Source organism: Grampus griseus, assembly GCF_964374135.1.
Source record: "Grampus griseus genome assembly, chromosome: X".
Taxonomy (NCBI): domain Eukaryota; kingdom Metazoa; phylum Chordata; class Mammalia; order Artiodactyla; family Delphinidae; genus Grampus; species Grampus griseus.
The window spans coordinates 38,263,548-38,282,999 of record NC_138999.1 but is presented as its reverse complement, the minus strand read 5'-3'; the positions used below and the strand labels follow the sequence as shown (position 1 = coordinate 38,282,999).

General features: G+C 43.0%; 1 protein-coding gene across 1 annotated transcript in view; it reads right to left on the bottom strand.

Annotated features, from left to right (window-relative positions):
• The window catches only part of MAOA (monoamine oxidase A), a 72,218-nt gene that overhangs the window by 12,509 nt on the left and 40,257 nt on the right, over positions 1 to 19,452 (bottom strand). The window contains exons 4-9 of the mRNA XM_082681019.1: positions 12,492 to 12,596; positions 11,710 to 11,801; positions 5,059 to 5,200; positions 1,945 to 2,094; positions 1,357 to 1,516; positions 394 to 490 (exon numbers count right to left, since the gene is read on the bottom strand). Coding sequence (XP_082537145.1) covers positions 394 to 490; positions 1,357 to 1,516; positions 1,945 to 2,094; positions 5,059 to 5,200; positions 11,710 to 11,801; positions 12,492 to 12,596 — 746 coding nt within the window. The remainder of the gene's footprint in view (positions 1 to 393; positions 491 to 1,356; positions 1,517 to 1,944; positions 2,095 to 5,058; positions 5,201 to 11,709; positions 11,802 to 12,491; positions 12,597 to 19,452) is intronic.

The following is a 19,452-nucleotide window of genomic DNA, read 5'->3' as shown; positions in this document are numbered from 1 at the left end:
ATGGAGAAAGGAATAAAGCCCAGAAAACATAACTTTGGAAGGTTTTACAGGATAAAACAGTTCTCATTCCAGAATGGTTGTCAACATCCTGTAGGCAAGGTGGTCTACCATCCCGCCTGTCTAGCTGCGTTTTTTTCTCTGTCCTCCACGTGTAAGTTTATGGGGGAAAGAAACATATGGGCACAAGTTCAAAGTGGTGTTAATTTTAGTAAAGTTTCTCAGTGTTCTTGTGCCACATACTCTAATATTTTCATACATGGAAACATGACATAAATTGTCTGTAGGGTTATTTAGCATTGCTTGAGCTCTAGTGCAAAACAACATGTTCTGCCAGCACACACACCGATACATCAACAGAGCTTGAACAATGCAGAACACCCAGCTCTAACTTACCCCATGATGGCGGGCAGCGATCCATCTGGCTTGGTGTCATCCAGGGTTATTGAAATCGGAGCTTCCTCGTCTTCGATGATCATACAGCCACAGTAATCTTAACCAGAAGAAAATCAATAGCAGACTGAGTAACCCCACCAGAGATTTAAGAGGGATATATATATATATATAACTCTTTTGCTAAGAGGAAGGCAAATCTTAAACTATTGGTCTTTGCCCCAACTCTAGAAGTTATTTACTATTAAATACGCACATTGACTATACAAGGATGTTTGGTTGGTCACCCAGACACATTAGAAAATGACCCATCTCGGTGACCTTTACATAAAGGTCAGGTATGATCAGTGCATGAGTAAAATGAAGATGGCCCTGGAGTCCTGGAATACGTGGGAAAGAGGGGGGTGTGTTAGAGGGAATCACCCCTGTGAAACCATGGAAGAAGTGGCAGGAAGGAATCCTTTGAGTGTGAGCTGAAGGCTTAGCAACAACAGACACCATATCTGCCCTGACTCTGCCTCATTTTATCCTCACAACACCCCAACAGCAGGTCTCATTACCATTTTACACAGAGGCTGAGGCTGAGAGAGGTGAAGTGTCATTTGAGGCCTCACAGCTAGTAAGCAAGTGGAGCCCAGGGATGTGTAACTTCAAAGGAGTGCTGTTTCCATGGTGCTCCTTTGTCTCTGCTCGTGAAGAGTAAGTGGTGAGACATATGCCAGGGGTCTGGGCAATGTGGTCCCGCGACCAGAGGGACCTCTTCCTTCCCCCCACTGCCAGCAAGCGCTCTTGGGGTCATTTTGTGTTGCCCGGGGCTCTGAGGAGTGGACAGACTGAGATTTCTGATCCTTTCTCTACCAGCTGGAAACACTTATCTTTTTTTCTGTTCAGTGTGTAGCATAAAATGTTCCTAAAAGAGCATGGTCTTTGCTTAATACAATTTAGACATGAATAAGTGCAACCTACCCTTTTTCTTCCAAAAGGCCTCCTTGTAATACATCATGCACTTAATGATAGCCCCCATTGGGAGACGCTGAATTAACTGGTTTCTCTCTGAAGGAAGCTCTGGTCTGAAGTGTATCTTGGCAGTCAAAGTTGGAGGGACGGCACTAATTACGTATCGGCACTAAAACACACAGACGCAAGATACCATCTCAAACCTGAGTCGCAGTCTTTGCGGGGAGCGTGAAACATCACATTTACCATTTCGAATGACAGTAAGCGGTAACAATGTACAGTATGAGGCCACTGTGAGGCAACAAAACAGAATAAGGCAGTCGATCAAGTCTGGTAATTTGGAAGACCGAGTCAGAAATACGCCAGCATTAATTACGCCACTGCTTGGATTATATTTAGTTAGAAGCTACAGAAGACAGGAGACCTATTTAATATAAGTTTCTCTTTTTTTTCGGCCTTGATGTGCGGCATGCAGGATCTTAGTTCCCCCACCAGGGATCGAACCTGTGCCCCCTGCTGTGCAAGCGGGGAGTCCTAACTAATGGACCACCAGTGAAGTCCCATAATATACGCTCTTTTTTGACGAAACTGAATTACCTCATAAAGTTGATGATTCAATGTCTCTATCATGATGTTGTCACCTGACTGGTCAACATAGGTGACAGGACACCTCAGTTTCACTCTGTCCCCGAGGAGGTGCATTATCCGCTCGCTTACTTGACCAGATCCACCTACAAACTTCCGTTCCTACAGGAGAAGGCAGGCAGGAAAGGAAATGTTATAAAAGCCCAAGGAAGGAAGAGCATATTTACCACTGATCAGAAACCTCCAGAAAGTCACAGGCCATACCTCCACCCTCTGCACCCTTAACTATTGGAAGAACTCATTAGGACAGAGGCAGTCTACCAAGATACCTCAATCATCATGCTCTACACAGCGTCTGGTGACGAAAAGCTGTTACCAGCTTATAAAATCACAGAATGGTGGGGGAGGGATAAATTGGGAGATAGGGATTGACACATACACACTACTATATATAAAATAGATAACTAATAAGGGCCTACTGTATAGCACAGGGAACTCTACTCAATACTCTGTAATGGCCTATGTGGGAAAAGAACCTATAAAAGAGTGGACATATGCATATGTATAACTGATTCACTTTGCTGTACACGTGAAACTAACACAACATTGCAAGTCAACTATACCCCAATAAAAATTTAAAATAAAATCACAGAATCAGAAGGAAGGTTCCCCTATACCACTGGCACCTTGACCGAATGCAAATAACAGCAAGTGCGTGGGCTTCAAGTGCCCAAGAGTGCAGTGCATGGAGGGAACCCTGGGACAGGGAGGATGCTGCACTTCTCCCAGGGGATGCGGTTTCTTTTTTTTTTTTTGATATTTTAAATAATTTAATAGTGAAAAAGTAAAATATATAAACCACTTATATGGTATAATCTTAATGAGGAAATACATTAAAATGTTAACAGTAGACGGGGTGAGATTATGTGTGAAGCTTTTGTCTTTATTCTTTATGTTCCAAGTATAAACACAAACTATAATGACCTTCTCTTTGCTAAAAATTGTTCAACTCAAGACAACAACCCTTGATTGATCTCCTTCAATGGGCAAGGCCCTGGCATTAGGCTCATTAGAAGACACAAACAATATAGCAGACATGAAGTTGCGTGATTTTTGGAACCAAAAAGGCCCACATGTGACCCAGCAGCCGATGGGTAGGGGGGCCTTGGCTTCATAGTCTGTACGGGAATCTAAACTTTCAGAAGGTTCCTTTTTTTTTAATTAATTATTTTTTTCCAGTTTCACTGAGATGGGGATGCGGTTTCTAACTCCCCTCGGTTTCTTAAAGTCCCAGCCCAGGGTTGTCTAGGCAGAACAGGCTCATGGTGCTCTCAAGGATCACCTGGTCATCACCCAATGATGTTCTAAGAATCCAAACCTCAGCTCTTGAGAAATTTTTGCCAAAATGCCTGGAAGTTTCACTGCGGGGTCCGAAGGGTGAAGACTAAGCATCTGCCTATTCCTCCAGACATTGTGAAATAGTTCCCCTGAGCAGCTCTGTAAGACCACAAGTGCTCTGCCCTACTGCCATCTGCTACACTCACCATGGTCATGCTTCCAGCTTAATCTAAGGTCAGTCCTTAATACAGTGCATTTTGTAAGAACCGGGGGGAATGTTTTTAGCCTGCTGTAGAAGATTCTTTGAATGGTTACAAATACATGTAGGTAGACTGAAGGACAGCCCAACATTTGACAATCACCTTCTAGAAAGCCTGTGTCAGCAGCCACAGAATGATTCTTACACTTGAATAACTGGCTATTGTTCTAATGACACAACCACAGTTCTTTATAAAAATATTCCCAAAGCAGTTTAGCCCTAAATTCATGATCCATCCTTCCTCACAAAACTGGGACCATTTAATTTATAATGTGACTTCTGTTTTCCAAGAGTTACTTTGAATGTTAGTATAGTGGAAAGACCATGAACTATTTCCATTTGTGTTCACTATCCACTCCTTCGCGTCTAGTATTTCTGGAACTAAACTATTAAAGGATAAGTCTAAGTTCTTTGTAAAGATACTGTGATAATGGTCTGAGATTCATAATGTGAACTGTGCCCTCCAAAAGGTCATGTGGAGTTTGCCTAGAAGTATCTTGGCTCCCCTGAATGAGGGATGTAAATATAAAATATGAGTCACGATATCTCAGAAAGTAAAATATAGGTTAAAAAGAGTAATGTGGGATTTCTAAGTGTAAAGACACTTAAAAAATGCAACTGCCTTAAGTTTGCTAAAGCTAAGGGTCAAATGGGCAATAACTCTTGGGACCACAAGAACAACTTGGGGACTTCTGGAGATCTCCCAAGGAGAGGAACATTTCACTCAGTTGACAAGGACTCTACACCTCACACTATGAAACAGAACATAAGTTAGAAGTAAACTGATCCTAATTAAACCTTAGCCCATCGAGGCATAACATTCCTAGAAAAGAGATATCCATTATCTTCCGATAAAGGATAGCCTTGAAACAAAGAATCTCAGAATCTGGAAAATCAGGGAATTAAGATTCTGGTTTCACCACTGGTTTGCTGTGTGTCCAGCCAGTGAGTCAAATGAGTTCATTCATCAGTAATGGAAGTAGTATGGAAGCTGGGCAAATGCTAGTGGGCAGCAAAAATTTAGAAGCCAAAATGTAGAATTTACTATTGAAAGAGTAACCAATAAATCACTTGAATTAGAAGAAAGAATAGTCACTTCCATTCTATAACAGTTAACATAAAATAATAACTCCGAGACACAGAAGGGGACAAAAAGCCTCATGTCTGGAACAGAGATGACTTGAAGTACAATTTTACAAGTACTAGAAATTTTTGGAAATAAGTTGATTTTAGTAATTTAGCTCCTCCTACATAAATAGTCTAATTTTACCTACTTCCAAAAGGAAGGAACTGAATTCCTCAAACCTAATTAATTCGAAATGAAACATTCTTTAGTTGTGAACTTATTTTCAGGAACAAGAAAAGGAAATGAGAAATTTTGTTTTCAGAAAAGTTTTTTGGAGATCGTTTCAAAAATCCATGTTTCAAATTCACTCATGTGTCAAAATATAGAAGCAAGTAGCAAGGTACTGCACTCGATGAGGGCAAAATCACAAATGAAGTTTAGTGTGAGAATGGACACTCCATACCTGGCCCCCATTGGTAATGGAGAATATCCGAGTGGTGCCTCCACACTGCTTCACATACCACAAGAACCACAGGGCGGACACCTCGTGGGGTTCAGAGGTCACATTGATATTCACAAAGAGAGATGCAAACTGCCTAGCAGTCCTGGTCACAGAACAAGAGCGGAAGTCAGGCGTAAATACGTACATGCTTCACAGGACATTACCTTTTTAAAACACAATTTAGCATGGCTGGAAAACAGTTCTATTGCTTTTGAAAAAAAACAACTCATGGACTCAATTTCTGAAGGAATGCAGATTTTAACTCTTGGGGAAAATAAACTTTTCCCTTACTTTTAGGAAATTATGGGTTAGTCCAAACATGCTAATCCCAATGCAATCTAAAGGGTTAATATGCTTGTCAGAGTTCATTAAGGATATTGTCTGCATTTATTTGAACAAACTTTCTCTCCTTAACACCCCCCCTGCTCCCACCCTGGTCCAGGCTACCACTGTCCCTCACCTGGCTTAAAACAATGGCGGCTGCTCCTGGGCCCTCATGATCCTTCTCTACATTACAGCCAATTAAGTCTTTTAACAGTCCAAAACTTAAAAAACAAACAAATAAAACCCCACTCTGCTTAAAATCCTTCAGTGACATTCACAGCAAAAGTCAAAAGTCTTGAATATGGCCAATATATCTTGCACCATCAGCCTGTCAACGAGTTCTCCAAACTCTCATTCCATCACTTCCTCATGGCATCTTTATGATCCAGGTATACTCTCCATTCATTGCTAAAACGTGTCAATCTCCCCATCTCAGGGCCTTCAGAAGCTGTTCCCTGTTCCCTATACTGGGGTGGGGGAGCATTTCCCACACTATCCAACCTTCACATTTCCCGCCATTATCTGTGGCTAATAACTGGAAAATACCATGCCTCAACCATTTATCCTTCCATCCATCCCATCATTCAGGATTCATTCCTGAAAGAAACCATCCCTCCCCTTCCTTATTTTTCCCCATCTACTAAGGCTCGCTACTGGAACATCATCCCCGCCACTAACCCTATCTCCTGTCTCCTCCATCCACTATGGCTTATTCCTGAAAGATACCATTCACTACATCATCCATCTTTCCTGTCTTCCCCCATCACTGTGGCTCACCCCTGTGAGATACCAATACCCCACACCATCTATTGGTCCTGTTTTATCCAATTCATTATGACTCATTTCTGGAACATATATCCTCCCCATACCCACATGTCCGATCTCCACTCATCCACTGTGCTCATTTGTGGAAGATATATGATCCCCCAACACCATCCATCCTTCAGTCCTGTATCCCCCATCAATTGGCTCATTCCTTTAAGATACCATTCACTCTTCCTGTCTCTCTCAATAACTGATACATCATTGGAGGAAAGCATCCCCCTCACCATCTATCCTTCCTGACAGTCCCCCACCATTAATTGCAGGTCATTCCTGGAAGATACCATTCTCCTACATCATCCATCTTTCCTGTATCCCCCATACACTGTGATTCATTCCTGGAAGATACCATTCTTCACACCCAGCATGCACCAACCTGTCCCCCACCCCCATCCACAGTGGCTCATTCCTGAAAGATACCATCCCCCACATCACTCATCTATCGTGTGTACAGCCCATCCAGTATGGCTCATCCCTTCCTGATACCTTGCACCCAGAACATTCACCCTACCTGTCTCCTCTCACAATCACTGTGGTTCATGCCTCATGATACCACCCTTTCACACCATCCACTCTTCCTGTAGCATTCCCCCACCAAGCGCTGTGGTTCCTTCCTGGAAGATGCCATCACTCCAATGGCTTCCTGTCTCCTCCTAACCACTGTATCTCATCTTGGAAGATACCAGTTCCCTCACTATATTACTCCTGCTATATCCCCCATCATTGTGGCTCATTCCTGGAAGATACCATCTCCTCACACAACCATACCATCTAATCTTCCTGTAGACACCCCCCCCCCCACAGAACTGGTGCATTCCTGGAAGATGCCACCCTTCCCCCACAAACACACACCACTCATCATTCCTGTCTCCCCTCATGCACTGTGGTTAATTCCTGGGAGATACCATATCCTCACTCCATCCACTATTCCTGTCTCTCCCATCAACTAGCTCATTCTTGAAAGATATCATCTCAACATATAATCAACCCTTCTGTTTCCCCCCATTTTACTATGGTTCATTCCTGGACCACACCATCTCCTCACACCATCACTCTTCCAGTCTCCCCCCCACATACTATGGCTCATTCCAGGCACATACCATCCAAACATCACCCATCTTTCCTGTCTTCCCCATCTACAGTCACTGATTCCTGGAAGATACCATCCCCCCATGCCATCCACTCTTCCTATCCTTTCCATACACTATGGTTTAATCCTAGGCATACCATCCCCCCACATCATCCATCCTTCCCCTCTTCCCCTACCCATTGTGGCTCATTCCTGGAAGATGTGGTGAATGGTATCTTCCTGGAATGAGCCACAGTGATGGGGGGGGGGAAGGAAGAGGGGATGGTGTGGTCCAGGAATGAATCACAGTAGAAAGGGGGGAGATAGGAGCGTTCATTGTATGTTAGTATGGTATCTTCCAGGAATAAGCCAGTTGATGGGGGAGAAAGGAATAGTGGATGGTGTGAGGACGGAATGAGCCAGTTGATGGGGGAGAAGGGAATAGTGGATGGTGTGAGAATGTGGTATCTTCCTGGAATTAGTCACAGCAGGTACGGGGAGACAGAAAGGTGGATGGGTGGGGGGAATGGTATCTTCCAGGAATGAGCCATAGTAGATGGGGGAAGACAGGAAGAGTATGAGGAGATGGTATCATCCAGGAATGAGCTACAGTGACTGTGAGGGGAGACAAGCAGGGTGGAAGATGTGGGGACATGGTATCTTGCCCCCCCATCACTGTGGCTCTCTCCTAGAAGATATCAACATCCTATACCATCCATTCTTCCTCTTTCACCCCATACACTGTAACTCATTCCTGGAACATATAATTCACCCCACAACTACATGTCCTGTCTCCACCCATCAACTGGCTCATTCCAGTAGATACCATCTACTCTGCCTCTCCCAACAGTGGTTTATCACTGGAAGAAAACATTCACCTCACCATCCATCCTTCCTGACTCCCTCCGATTAACCGATATTCCTGGAAGATACCATCCTCCCACACCATATATTTTCCCATAGAACCACAATCCACTGTGGCTCATTCTTGGAAGATGGAGTCTCTCACACCACGCATCATTCCTATCTCCCCCAATACTTGTCTCAGTTCTAGAAGATACCTTGCCCCCACCTCATCCACCCTTCCTGTTTCCCCCTACAGTCACTGTAGCTCATTCCTGAAAGATACCCTCCCCTCAAACCATCTAGCTTTCCTGTCGGCCCCTGCCCCCACCCCTCCCAACTCACTCTCCTTCATTGCTAGAAGATACCATGGAAACTTCTAGTCTCTCCCCAAAACTGACTCATTACTGGAAGACAACATCTTCCCACACCATCTACCCTTGCTGTCTGTTCCCATTAATTGCATCTCATTCCAGGAACATAAATCCCCCTATCTCATTCATCCTTACCATCTCCCCCTACACTCTGTGGCTCATTCCTGGAATATACCATTCCTCCACACCATGCACCCTTCCTCCCCAACCCCCATCCTCTATGTCTCACTCCTAGAACAACCATCCTCCCACACCATCCATCTTTTCTGTCTCCCACATCCACAGTGGCTCATTCTTGATAGATACCATACACTCATCCTGTCCCCACCATCAACTATGGGTTAATCCTGGAATGTAATGTAACAGGGTAGAGCTAAATCGGACTCTACCTTGGACCTGTTTCTTTGACTTTAACCTTTGCTTTTCGTTGCTTTTGTTATTCTAATCATACATAATGGCCTGCCTCAGGGAACCCTGCCCCTCTGCAGTTCAGCTCACAGGGAGGCCATCTGACCCCGCCCACCTGTGAATGGCTGCAAGAAAGAAGAAACTAACACATCCCCTCACAGAGGCTGGTCATTCCAGGAGATGTTTTGCAAGACTGATGGCCCTTTTACTTTACTTCCTCACCGCCTCTCCCTCTCTGATTCTATAAAAGAAACTGGCATCTAGGCTCTGAGAAGATGGTTTTTCAGAGACACTAGTCTGCCATCTTCTCGGTCTGCCGGCTTTCTGAATAAAGTCATATTCCTTGCCTCAACATCTCGTCTGCGATTCATTGGCCTGTCGTGTGGCAAGCAAAGAGAGCTTGGACTTGGTATCAATAACATCCCCCACAGGATCCATCCTTCCTGTCTCTCCCCTTGCATTATGGCTCTTTCCTGGAAGGTATCATTCCACCAAACCATCCATCTTTCATGTCTCCCTCCATGCACTGTGGCTTATTCCTGGAAGACACCATCCTCTCACACCACCCACTCCTCCTTTCTCTCCCATCAACTGGCTCATTCCTGGAAGATACCATACCACCACACTGTCCATCCTTTCCCTTTCCCCCATGCACTGTGGTTCATTCCTGGTGACACCATCCCACCAAATAAACCATCCTTACTGTCTCCCTTATGCACTATGGCTTATTTCTGGAAGATACCATCCTGTCACATCATCCACCTTTCTCCATCTATGCCCATCCACTGTGGCTCATTCCAGAAAGATATCATCATTCACATCATCCATCCTTACTTTCTCCACCATCCACTCTTGCTCATTCCTTGATGATACCATCCCCTCACACCATACTCTTCCTGTCTCACCCATCAGCTGACTTTATTCGTGGAAGATATCATCTCCCCACAGCATCCACTCTTCCTGTCTCCTCCATCAACTGACTTATTCTTGGAAGATACCATCTACACATACCATCCCTCTTTCCTCTCTCTCCCCATCCTCTGTGACTCATTCCTGAAAGATACCATCATCTCACATAATATATCTCTTATATCCTCCACCAACTGGTACATTCCCCAAAGATACTATCCCCACACCACACACCCTCCCCCATCTACTGTGGCTTATCCTGGAAGACACCATCCCACCACACCATCTATCCTTCCTGTCTCTACCCATGCACTATGGCTCATTCCTGGCACATACCATCTTCCCACACCATCCATCTTTCCTGTTTCCCCTGTCAACAGTGGCTCACTCTCAGAAGAAACCATTCTGCCACATCATGCACTGTTCCTGACACCTGCATACAATATGGTTTATTCCTGAATGTACCAACCCCACACACTATCCACCCTTCCTGTCCCCCTCCATGGTTAATGGCTCATTCCTGGAAGATATCATCCTACTGCACTATACATCCTTTCTGTCTCCCCTCATGCACTATAGCTCATTCCTGGAAGATACAATCCGACCCGTCTACCCTCCTATCTCCCCATCCACTGTTGCTCATTCCTGAAGATTCCATCACCTCACACCATCCACTCTTCCTTTCTTTCCCATCAACTGGCTCATTCTTGGAAGATACCATTTGCACACACCATCCATCTTTCCTGTCTCCTTCCATCCACTGTGGCTCATTCCTGAAAGATACCATCCCCTCACAACATCCATTTTCTTGTTTCCCTCAACTACTAGATCATTCCTGGCATATACCACCTCTGCACACTATCCACTCTTCCTAACTCCCCCATCCACTGTTACTCATCCTGCAAGATAACACTTCCCCACACTAAACACCCTTCCTGTCTTCCCCCATCCACTATGGCACCTTCCATGAAGATTCTTAATTCCCATAGCATCCACCCTTCCTGTCTCCCCCCATCTATTATGGCTCATTCATGGAAGATACCATCCTCTCACACCATCTATCTTTCCTGTTTTCCACATCCATTAGGGCGCATTCCTGGAAGATTCCTTGCCCTGACACCATCCATCCTTCCCTGTCCCTTCCCATCCTCTGTGGCTCATTCTTAGTTGATGTACTAACTCCTTGGTTTCTGTTTAAAGATTGCTTCAACAAGGAATCTCTCCTTTGCCATCAGACAGGTCAGGTTCCCAGTTTCAGTCTCTCCTAGAATTATGTAATATGTGTATAATGACAGTCTCTCCTGCTAAAAGTATATCAACTCCGTGAGGTTAGGGGCCATGCCTAACAAGTTCACCACCATTCCTCAGTGATTCATACTGTGCTTTCACATAGCAGCCCCAAAATGCTGGCTGAATGATCTGTAAGTAACTCAGCTAATAACACAGATTCTCAGTGAAAACATATCGTTTATATTTTTCATTAATATAGACTAGCTTCCCTCCAGTTCTTCTATATTTATATTAAATTACTTTAATATCTTTCCAAATTGCTTCTGTAGCTGACCTCTATATTATCTGAAAACACAATTACTTCTTTTATTGCAAAGCACACAACCGTTTCATTAAAAAAAAAAAGTTCAGCTTCCTTCACCTACTTTTCTTCTTATGTTTTAGATTCATTTTATGTTCAATCCTGCTCTGAGTGTCTAAAGGGCCCCCAAAGTTGCTACTGATGGAAAGGTCATTAAGTTTCCTCTTAACTTTTTTCCTGTAACTTATGAAGAAAAACACTGCAGTTCAAGATAGGATAGGAACGATCTGAAGGGAAGATTAAAAAGAACTGTTTTAAATAGTCAAGGTTACTTTGTCCAGCAGATTTTTTCAATGAGATCTTTCATGGTCATCTTATCCCATTCCTCTGCATGTGGTGCCTCCCACGGTGCATCAGCTGGAATCTGCAGAGAAAGAAGGGCCCATATTTAGGTCTGATGGTTACTGCCCACTGCCCTGCCAAGAGGCCCTCAGGAAAACCTCTGAAAACTGGTTTCTCTGTCTATGTTGGACTGTGTGATTGGCATAGAATTCTATGTATAGATAGTGGTGGGTTTGGGATGGATAGCTCTTTGGATTCTATGCCTTAATGCTGTTGCCAAAATAATAATAATAATACATATATATATGTATAAATTAATATGTAATTATGATGGTCAACATCATAATTATTATTGAAAGCTAACACCCATTTTAAAACTTTGGGGAAACGAATCCTTCTCTCCTTTACTATCTCAAGTGGCATAACATATGGATAAGATCACTATAAGTAGGACTCCCGGCAAAAATATGTCACATAAATTCCCAGTGGCATAGGTTGAAAACACAGGCACACACATTAGTATCAGAGACATGTGGGTTTGAATCCTGTCCCTTGTTGTGTGGTCTTGGGGAAATTATGTAACCCCTTGGCACTGATTTTCTTCATTTGTAAAGCAGAAATACTACCAGCTTGGCAGAGTTGTTGGGTACACTGGAAACGATATGCATCACCGTCCAGAGCAATGTTCCCTGCACTGCGGAAGGATGGATACTAAACATTTGCTGTTGATATTTCAGTAACAGGTCATGTGCAAGCTGCACACACACTTTACCTCCTTTCCCATGTTATCCATTGTCCGCCACAGATTGTTGTAATCCAGATAGGCAATGGGATTCCACACTGGAGGGAAGGCACCCCGAAATGGATAAGTTCTCCCCTGTAACATTTAAAAGCAAAGGATAATACCTTAAATTAGGATGACATTCAAAAAATCCCAAACCAACCAGCCTACGAGCCATTTTCAAGGAAACAGGATCCTCTACTGTGTCAAAAACATCACCTTTGACGGACAGTAAATATATTTGACCTATACAGGCCCCAAATTTCAATTAGATTAGCAAGATTTCCCTGGTGTTATATTACCCGTTTTTAACTTACAGGAAATAATAGCCTTGAACTTGTTTCTACTTACATAGAATAAACAAACAAACAAACAAATAAATAAATAAAGGTAGCTCATCCCGGTATCTCACATTGATGCCACAATATTCTCAGCTCCTGAGTTCCTATCTAATCTCTTTGAAAGGATGTTCCCACTCAGATGAGAGCAGGATGACGACATGGAGGACTGTCTTTGGACCACATACAGGACTGGAATAACAAAGTGAAATATCTCAAACTATGTCTTAAGGTTCACACAGGCTAAATAAAGACTGACTAGACTATGGACCATGCCCAAAGTCAAGAATCAAAATATTAGAAATGTGGAATAATGGGCATTTGCCATTTTGGATTGTCCAGCATCTGTTCCCCTTTCCTAGTAAGCACTTTGGTTTCTTCTTGGGAAACTGAATCTTCTCCTCTGTGAATAGATGTGTAGAAAGGACAGTCCTGGGTACCATCTCCCATTCCAGAAGGCGATGGATTAGATTCTTTCTCTCGCCTCGGCCAGGCTGTGGGTCTGTGATATGAGTTTGGCCAATCACACACTCTCAGAGGACTCTGACCCTTCAGTGGGTCACCCAAGCACAGAAGAAAGTTGACTCTGGGTTCTCCTTCCCCATGGCAGCACGCTGAGCAGATGCTTCCTGCTCTAAAGACCATGGTTGTGGTTCCTGCCCCTAAATTGCTAGAGTTTCCCTGGTCTCTGCCCATTCTCAAGTGTGGCCCTTTAGCCTCCCATTGATTTTGTGGGCCCTCTGATATCCTTTCAGTAAATCCTCTCTCGTGAGCCTGAGTTGGTTTCTATGGCTTGGTACCAAAACCTCCAACACAAAGACAGCTAATTATTAGCTGCCATTTACTTCATTTCAGTTGTGTGACAGGCACTGTGCTACTGTGAGGGGAGGGTGAGTCCTTAGGAAAAGAGAGCATGTCTAGATAGTTTCTAAGACTTTATTTCCTTTTTTTTTTTTGGTCGCACTGCACAGCTTGCAGGATCTTAGCTCTCCGACCAGGGAATGAACCTGTGCCCTCTGCAGTGGAAGCACAGAGTCCTAACCACTGGACTGCTAGGGAATTCCCTTTATTTCCTAATTTAATTCCTTTTTCTTTAAAACATCTTGTAAACCTTCATAAGGTGAAAACATTGTCTATTAATACAATTTTGCACAAGATTTTGACTTTATCAAATAGAAACATATTCAATATTTGTAGAAAGGCTATTGTGTGCACTGAACAATATTAAGAGCTGGATTTTAAGAAAAGGGCTAAAGCAAAACTCCTGACCGTCAAGGCAGGGACACGAGACATAAGAGCATTTGCATTCATGTGCGCACATTCATACACACACACTCCAACTGAGTAAGGATATATGGCAGATATTAAGTGACAAAGAAGTAATTTTCCCTTCCACAGTAGCAAATTCAAATAACCTTGGCAGATTATGTGACCTGATTTCTTATCTGAAAATGCTATGCTGCAGTGCTCCAATATAACTTTTTAAGACTCCAAATCCTTTATCATCATCACTACCACCATCACCGCCATTATTACTAACATTTATTGAGATCTTTTTCTATGCCTGGTACTGGCCTAAGCTCTTCATGTGCGTTATCTCATGTAATGCTCACCCCAACCCTCTGGAGGCAAGAGCTATTAATTTTCCCATTTTATAAATGAGGAAACTAAAGCCCAGGGATATTAGCTAGAAAACAGTAGGACAGAAATTTCCTGCTCCCAAAACCCTTGTTTATAAACCTTGAGATTTCTAGCTTCCTATATGGTTGATGGAATGTTGAGATAGTTTTGTCCTAGAGACATCTTAAACTTCCTGATTAAAAGAAAGAGAACTTTGAAATATGAAACTTATCAGTCTTCCACACATCTTTTATGTTTCTAAGGAATAAACAAGGAAACTAAGAAGCTCTGGGGTAACAGGGTCAACTTTGGAAAATGCAGAAGCATGTTCTGAGAAAAACAGGCAGACACAAAAATAACTATGGAGAGGAGAGAGACTGGGTTAAGTAATAGATCACGGGCAGCCTTCAGAACAGTTGGTTCTTGTTATAATTCTTCCCTTAATTGAAATGGGGAAAAATCTATATGTTCCTTATGTTCAAGTAATAGTCTCATACCAAACTGATCTTTGCTTTGAAAAAACTTGTTTAAAAAAACCCTTCAATATGCTTAATCATCTGGGGACATTAAGTACTATAAATAAAATTCAACAAAATGTGTCCCACATTCCCAATGAACTTCTTCACGGGATGATACCAACCAGAATATGATTTCACACAAGGTCCTAAAGACCCCATGATCTGAGCTTTGATAAACAAAGAGAGGTGGCAGGAGAGGTGAAGAGTTCAGGGAAAGAGAAGAGTCTAGCCTGGCAATCTTTTTTAGAAATGGGAGCCATGGAATATTTTAAAAGAAGATCATAAAGGCCCACCATGACGTTAATTTCTATCCTGTTGACAGAGGCACCGAGGTGATAAAAGGATTTCACGAGTGTTTCACTCTTAGCAGTTTTTGGTTTTTCTACTCTTTCTTGGGGGCTACTCTTCATTGAGGTGCGTGGGCTTCTCACTTTGGTGGCTTCTCTAGTTGAGGAGCACGGGCTCTAGGCGAACCAGCTCAGTAGTTGTGGCTTGCAGGCTCTAGAGCACAGGCTCAGTAGTTGTGGCGCACGGGCTTAGCTGCCCCGCGGCATGTGGGATCTTCCCGGAACAGGGCTCAAACCCGTGTCCCCTGCATTGGCAGGCAGATTCTTAACCACTGCACTACCAGGGAAGCCCTGGCTTCTCTACTTTTATTCCACAGAAAAATCTAAATTTGCTAAAGAAATGCATGTATGTGGGAACAGGCACGTACCTCTTCCTTTCTCACAAGCCCCTGGAAGGCTTATTTCCTCCATGCCCTGCGTCTAAACTAAACAACTCAAGACTACTTTTTGCATGTGTAAATCTCTAAAGTAGGGCAATGGGAGGGCCTGGAGACGGCTCTTGGTTGGGTGAGAACTGCTTCCGAACAGACCTTCTCAGTATCTTAAATGTGATTCTATAGTTTTGTCACAAAAGTGTCAGCTGTTTTGCAATCCTAAACCACTTCTCAGCAAGAAATGCCTTTAAGACCTAAGAGTGTGAGGCAGGATCTCCTGGAATACTTCTACATGGCTACTGCTCTTTAAAAATAAAAATTAAAAAAAATCTTGGGTAAAAGTCAAGTTCCATTTTGTGCCTATACTATGAAACCTTCCTACCCTTACTAAGCGGCCTTTAATCTCTAAAATGTCTTTGACACAGCAGAAGTTGATGTCGAGTAGAATACAGTGTCCCTGGAATTGTGCCCCAAATACTTAAGTTCCTTTGAGAAACCACACCTTCAATCTACCAGTGTTCATAATAAAGGGAGACTATTGCCAGGAGAGGACGGTTTTTTTTTTTTAATTTAATTTTTTTTATTTCTTGGATGCCCGCCCAGTTAGGGCAGGGCGAGGGCGTCCTTAACACACTGATGGTACTGAGCAAGCTATTTTATGTTATTAACATTTTATTATGAAATATGCCATATATGATAAAAATAGATAGCTTAAAGAGGAATAATAGAAATGAACAACCATGTGCACACCATCCAATTGGAGAAGCGTGATATCACCAGAAATTTAGAAGTACACCATGTGCTTCTCCCCATCACGTCCAACTCCCTCTGCACAAGAGGGAGCCACTGTAGTGAATTTTGTGTTTACCATTCCTTTCCTTTTCTTCCATCTGCCCTGTATACATACGTAGATGATACACTGTTTTGTTTTGCCTATTTTTGAGCTTTATATAAACGGACTAAGACACACACTAACGTCCACTGTGGAGCAGTGAAAATGAATAAACTGTGAACAACACCAATCAACATGGATGTATTGATATCTTTAAAATATGTTGGTGTGGGAATTCCCTGGCAGTCCAGTGGTTAGGACTCAGTGCTGTCACTACCGGGGCCCCAGGTTCAATCCCTGGTTGGGGACTAAGATCCCACAAGCTGTGCAGCGTGGCAAAAAAAAAAAAATGTTGGTGAAAGAAGCAAGTCAAAGGATACATGTAGTATGAGTCCATTTATATAAAGCTCAAAAATAAAGAGGACAGTTTGTGGCTCCCACATCATTCTTTATTGTTGGTCCTATAAGATAAGCCAGCAAGTAGCATTCACCGATTGGCATGTTGGAGAATTTCAGCTCTCTGTACTTTTATAGTTTAGTTAAATGAAAGGAAATGAGTGTTGGGACTTCCCTGGTGGAGCAGTGGTTAATAATCCACCTGCCAATGCAGGGGACACAGGTTTGAGCCCTGGTCCGGGAAGACCCCACATGCCGCGGAGCAACGAAGCCCATGCGCCACAGCTACTGAGCCTGCACTCTAGAGCCCGCGAGCCACAACTACTGAGCCTGCGTGCCCAAACTACTGAAGCCCACGCGCCTAGAGCCTGTGCTCCGCAACAAGAGAAGCCACCGCAATGAGAAGACCGAGCACCGCAACGAGACGTAGCCCCCGCTCACCGCAACTAGAAAAAGCCCGCGTCCAGCAACAAAGACCCAACGCAGCCAAAAATAAATAAATAAATTTATAAAAAAAGAAAAAAGGAAATGAGTGGTATTAAAGAATATCATAGGCCACGGAGGAAAGCTGCCAAATATTTTCCTTTAATCATCTTGAAAATAAACAGATATGTTCTGCATTGATTTAGGAACATGTCTGCCCAACCCATACGAATCCCTTGGCACCCTTCTAGTCCCACTGTTTTGTGACAGGCCTGTAAGAGAAATCTTTTGGTGGTTTATTTTCTATAGTTCATAACAACGCTTTAAATAAAGAAATCATCCAAAAAGAGACCCATTAAATAATATCGTGTTGTATTAGTAGTTAAAAAAATCATCTTCTTCCTCTTTCTCTATGCAGGTAGACAAACTCTTTTCAAACATTATACATAGTGCTACTTTACCCAGAAAAAGCCATCATAATCGACATGGAAATATCTATCCTATCTTTTTTTCTTCTTTTTTTGGCCATGTCACGAGGCTTGTGGGATCTTAGTTCCCCAGGGACCAGGGATTGAACCTGGGCCCTCCACAGTGAGAGTGCCGGAGTCCTAACCACTGGACTACCCGGGAATTCCCATATCCTATCTTAATGTATTGGTTCTCCCAAGTGGCCATCTGGTTCCTCTGTTCTTCTTTGCAAGACCCTTTCTTCTCTCATCTACTGACTCCCCTGGGGTCTGATCCTCAGCCTTCCTTGGCCCATCCATTTCCCTGGGGAACTCATCCATCGTCTGGATTTATTATTATTATATTTGCACAGTCTCATGGTTTGCATTTTTCATGCCTCTGCTCCCTCTACCTCTCACACAACTTCAAGGGCTAGCAGCACATTCCTAAGTTCATGACCTGATTTTCATCTTATGCTCAGTCCCCTCTCTTAGGACTTGTACAGCTAAAACAATGGGCACTTGAGTTGTGCAATCTCATCCCTGGAAAAAGAGAACCATTACACTCAGGTATAAATAATGCCATAACATCAAGAATGAAAGGTTTCAAATGCATTGTTATGCCATCTTTCCCAAGGGACTCTAGGTATATATGGACATTACAAACCAACCATTTAATATAGAAATAATATGAGTTCTTCTGGATGCTCTTGGGTAAGTAAAGATAACTGAGAGGGCATTGAAAAAAAATATTTTTCCTCTTTCACAAATGCCATTAACTCAGGAGAACTAGGCAGTTAGAAAAAAGATGAAAATATTACACTGTGAGGATGAGCGGCTGTTTTTCTTTAACAGCTTTATTAAGATATCATTCACATACTCTATAATCTATCCATTTGAAGTGTACAATGCAATGCTTTTTAGTTTATTCACAGAGTTGTGAAACCATCACCACAGCTAATTTTAGAACATTTTCATCACCCCAAGAAGGAACCCTTACTCGTTAAAAGTCACTCTCCATTCTCTCTTACCCCATTTCGAAGAACTGCCAAACTATTTTGCAAAGCAGCTGCCACCCTTTTACATTCCCACCAGCAATGTATGAAGGTTCCAATATCTCCATATCCTTGTCGACACTTGTTATCGTCTGTCTTTCTGATTCCAGTCATCCTGGTGGATGCAAAGTGGTATATCGTTGTGGTTTGGACTTGCATTTCCCTGATGACTAATGATAGCCAAAAGTCAAATCTGGCTTGGTGAGTGGAAGGTCCTATTGTTGAGCCCATACATTGTCTCTGTCCTTGATGCCATGGCCACTTCGTATGTGGGCCCACTGAGCAAGTGATAGTGGAAACAGATGGTGTGATGGCTTTGTACTGTGTCAACTTGTTCAGGCTGAACTGGATTTCCCAGAGTTTTCTTTCCTATATATTTCTGGTTAGGGTCACAAGAGAGATTCTTATGGGAAATTTAGAGAGTAAAAGTGAAGGAGCCACTCATTTTGTAGTTCACACACATTATTGCTGATTTTCATGGCATGAGATAGCGTCTGGGCCTGCAACTACTCCACCCTTCTGGGATCCTCCTTCAGCTTCTACAACTTCTAGGCCTGGTATATGTATTTAGCACTATGATGAAGGGTCCTGGCTTCTGCAAGA